General features: G+C 35.4%; 1 protein-coding gene across 1 annotated transcript; it reads right to left on the bottom strand.

The window, feature by feature from the left end:
- Positions 1–1,459: 1,459 nt before the first annotated feature.
- On the bottom strand, positions 1,460–2,407 carry LOC127684249 (olfactory receptor 5M10-like). Its single transcript, XM_052181204.1, has one exon. The coding sequence runs from the start codon at positions 2,405–2,407 to the stop codon at positions 1,460–1,462; it is 948 nt and encodes a 315-aa protein (XP_052037164.1).
- Positions 2,408–3,252: the final 845 nt, after the last annotated feature.

Here is a 3,252-nt window from a genome sequence, read left to right as displayed (position 1 = left end):
CAGCTCCATCCATTTGTCTAAGAATTTCATGAATTCATTGTTTCTAATGGCTGAATAGTACTCCATTGTGTAAATATACCACATTTTTTTGTATCCATTCCTCCGTTGAAGGACACCTAGGTTCTTTCCAGCTTCTGGCTACTACAAATAGGGCTGCTATGAACATAGTGGATCATGTGTCCTTATTACATGCTGAAGAATCCTCTGGATATATGCCCAGGAGTGGTATAACAAGGTCCTCAGGAAGTGTCATGCCCAGGTTTCTGAGGATCCGCCAGACTGATTTCCAAAGTGGTTGCACCATCTTGCAACCCCACCAGCAGTGGAGGAGTGTTCCTCTTTCTCCACATCCTTGCCAACACCTGCTGTCTCCTGAGTTTTTGACCTTAGCCATTCTGACTGGTGTGAGGTGAAATCTCAGGGTTGTTTTGATTTGCATTTCCCTAATGAGGCTCATAAAGTTCTTCTTTAATTCATCCTAAGCACCTAGCTTTTTAAACGAGTATATAAGTATTCACACTGATAAAATGCAATTTAAGTAACCTACCTTAATCAAATTTTTACTTTTATATGAAACAGTCAAATGATTCTATTTATAATATGCAAAATTATCATGATAATATGAAACCTCAAAAAAGTATACCTTGCTTATGTGTTTAAAATAAAACCATCACAGACATCATAACCATCTTTAGAATTTCACTCACAGTAGTACATGCATGGTGTTTCCTTATGATAAAAATAGCCTCACCATTCCATCCACCACTCTGATGTATTGAAAACTTGTAAGTACCAATGTGAGGATAACATACAGAGAATCAGAAAATAAATATGCTATTTTATGATTGAGGGACTTTGTGCAAGTAAATTAATTTCTGTACTACAGACTCTCTATGCCATAAATAGACACAATAACTCATTCATTATTCATTAACAATGTGTAAGTCAAAATAAAACACAAGATAGTAATTAACAGATATTTGAGTAATGATTTTTTATTTATGCCCTTTCACTGATAAATCAGTCATCAAAGCAATCATTTTGCAGTGCTCTTCATAGTAGAAAATTCACCATTAAAAAATACTCTAAAATTATTCATTCTTTTTGAAACATTCTAAACCTTAAGCATGCAATCATTCATAGGCTATGCCTTATGAATGATTCTAGGCTATGTCTTCCCATTAAGACATGTTAGTTGGAAACTACATTTCATGTAAATTAGGACAATCTATTTTTATAAAATCCTGAAAAGTAAAGTATATTAAAGAATTGTCTGAAAATATTCTAATTTCAACATGTAATTATAATAAAATATATAACTAGATGGTATAAAGTATAAGAGTAGATTGGTTATTATGGGTATAAGCTGTTGCACAGGTAGTAAGTTTGAAGCACTAACATTATCCTACAAAGATACCATGTCATCAGAGACACCTACTAATAACAAATAAATATCTTCTTAAACCAAAATTTTATGACAGAAATTTCCCTTGATCACCTGTTTCATAGCATTGATGACATCCTTATTCCTTAGACTATAGATCATAGGGTTCAGCAATGGACTCAGAAAAGTGTAAAAAACTGCAATTACTTTGGACTCCTCTATTGACCTCTCTGATGGAGGCTTTAAATACATACAGAAAAGGGTTCCATAAAATATGGTGACTGTTGTCAGGTGAGAACCACATGTAGAAAAGGCTTTTTGCCTGCCTTCTGCAGAACGGATCCTCAAGATGGCTGCAAAAATATACAGGTAGGAGGAAAGAATGATAGAGAGAGAACTTATTAGGGTGAAGCCAGCAACAACAAACATAGCCATCTTTTTGACATGAGTGTCAGAGCAGGCCAGCATGATCAGAGGGGGGTCTGCACAGTAAAAGTGGTTGATTTCATGGGAGCCACAGAAAGACAGGTGGAAAGTGAGCAGAGTCTGAGACAGCCCATTCAGGAAGCCAAACGCATATGAGAATGTGACTAGAGAGACACAAACATTCTTGGACATCCTGGTACTGTAATGCAGAGGGCTGCAAATGGCCACATAGCGGTCCAGAGCCATTGATGCAAGGATATAAAACTCAGTGATCGCCAGAGCGATAAAGAGGAGACATTGAGTGAAGCATCCAGCATAGGAAATGGTCTTCTGGTCTGAGATGAAACCATGCAGCATATTTGGGGTAACATTGGAAGAATAACAAATGTCTACAAAGGAGAGGTGGCCAAGAAAGAAGTACATGGGTGTTTGCAGATGGGAATTGGTCCTGATGAGCACAATCATACACAGATTTCCTATCAGTGTTATAAGATAGATGGCAAGAAATACCACCAAAAGGATCCTCCCCACCACTGGGTTGTCTGTAAGTCCCACAAGAATGAAATCCATCACTGCAGTGTTGTTTAAAGATGACATTCCCTTTCACCTTGAAAGCTGAAAGTGACAAGAAATGTAAGCAGTGCCTTGTCATCTAAACTGTGTGTTTGTCACTGATTTCTTAATGTGAATTTGTTGATCTGAAGTCCCATTCCTTTTTCATCAATTACTTCCAAATGCCTACCTAGAATGCCCAACATGTATTTTTTGTGATGTGTTTTTTCATTCATATCCTTTTTAATTATACAAGCAGACAAGAAAACAAATACAACCAAGTCTCATTGTGTTTCTTCTTCCTTATCACAAACGTATGCTTATTTATCATAGACAAATAATTTCATATACATATTTCCACATGTATTTCTGGATTCTTAGTAACATCCATGTACAATGAATTTACATAATTTTTATCCACATATGAATAAATGGTTAAAAGCAATTGATATGTTTTCAACTATGATATATGACAATTTATATACAAACACACAAACATATTTTAGATATCAAATACAGAATTTAACATACCTGCAAATACTGACATAGTGCATATCCTAGAAAATAGGAAGATTTAATTGTCAATAAAAGAACAAAAAGTCTCTGAAGTTCTGAAGCTTTTCTTTAAATAAATTATAATAGCCTTTCAAAATCAAGGAATATTCTCAATATACGATGGTTCCAGTTGCTTGTGTTCTCAGCACTTGGGTTGTACAGAAGGAAGAGTAGCAAATTCTGGTCAGCCAGGGAATAATTAATCAATATAACAAAATCATGTTTCCAAAGTCCAACCCACCACTACCAGTAACAACAATAAGCAGTATGTTTATCAATGTGTTTACTTCTGTTCACTGAAATTTCCATTTTTGCCATTATTCAACAGTACAGGA

The sequence above is a fragment of the Apodemus sylvaticus genome, chromosome 5 (genome assembly GCF_947179515.1).
Source record: "Apodemus sylvaticus chromosome 5, mApoSyl1.1, whole genome shotgun sequence".
In the NCBI taxonomy this organism is placed as follows: domain Eukaryota; kingdom Metazoa; phylum Chordata; class Mammalia; order Rodentia; family Muridae; genus Apodemus; species Apodemus sylvaticus.
This window is presented reverse-complemented; position numbering and strand designations above follow the sequence as displayed.

Bases quoted from the DNA above. Each gene is read 5' to 3' on its own strand.
- LOC127684249 (XM_052181204.1), bottom strand. From the start codon at position 2,407: ATGTCATCTTTAAACAACACTGCAGTGATGGATTTCATTCTTGTGGGA.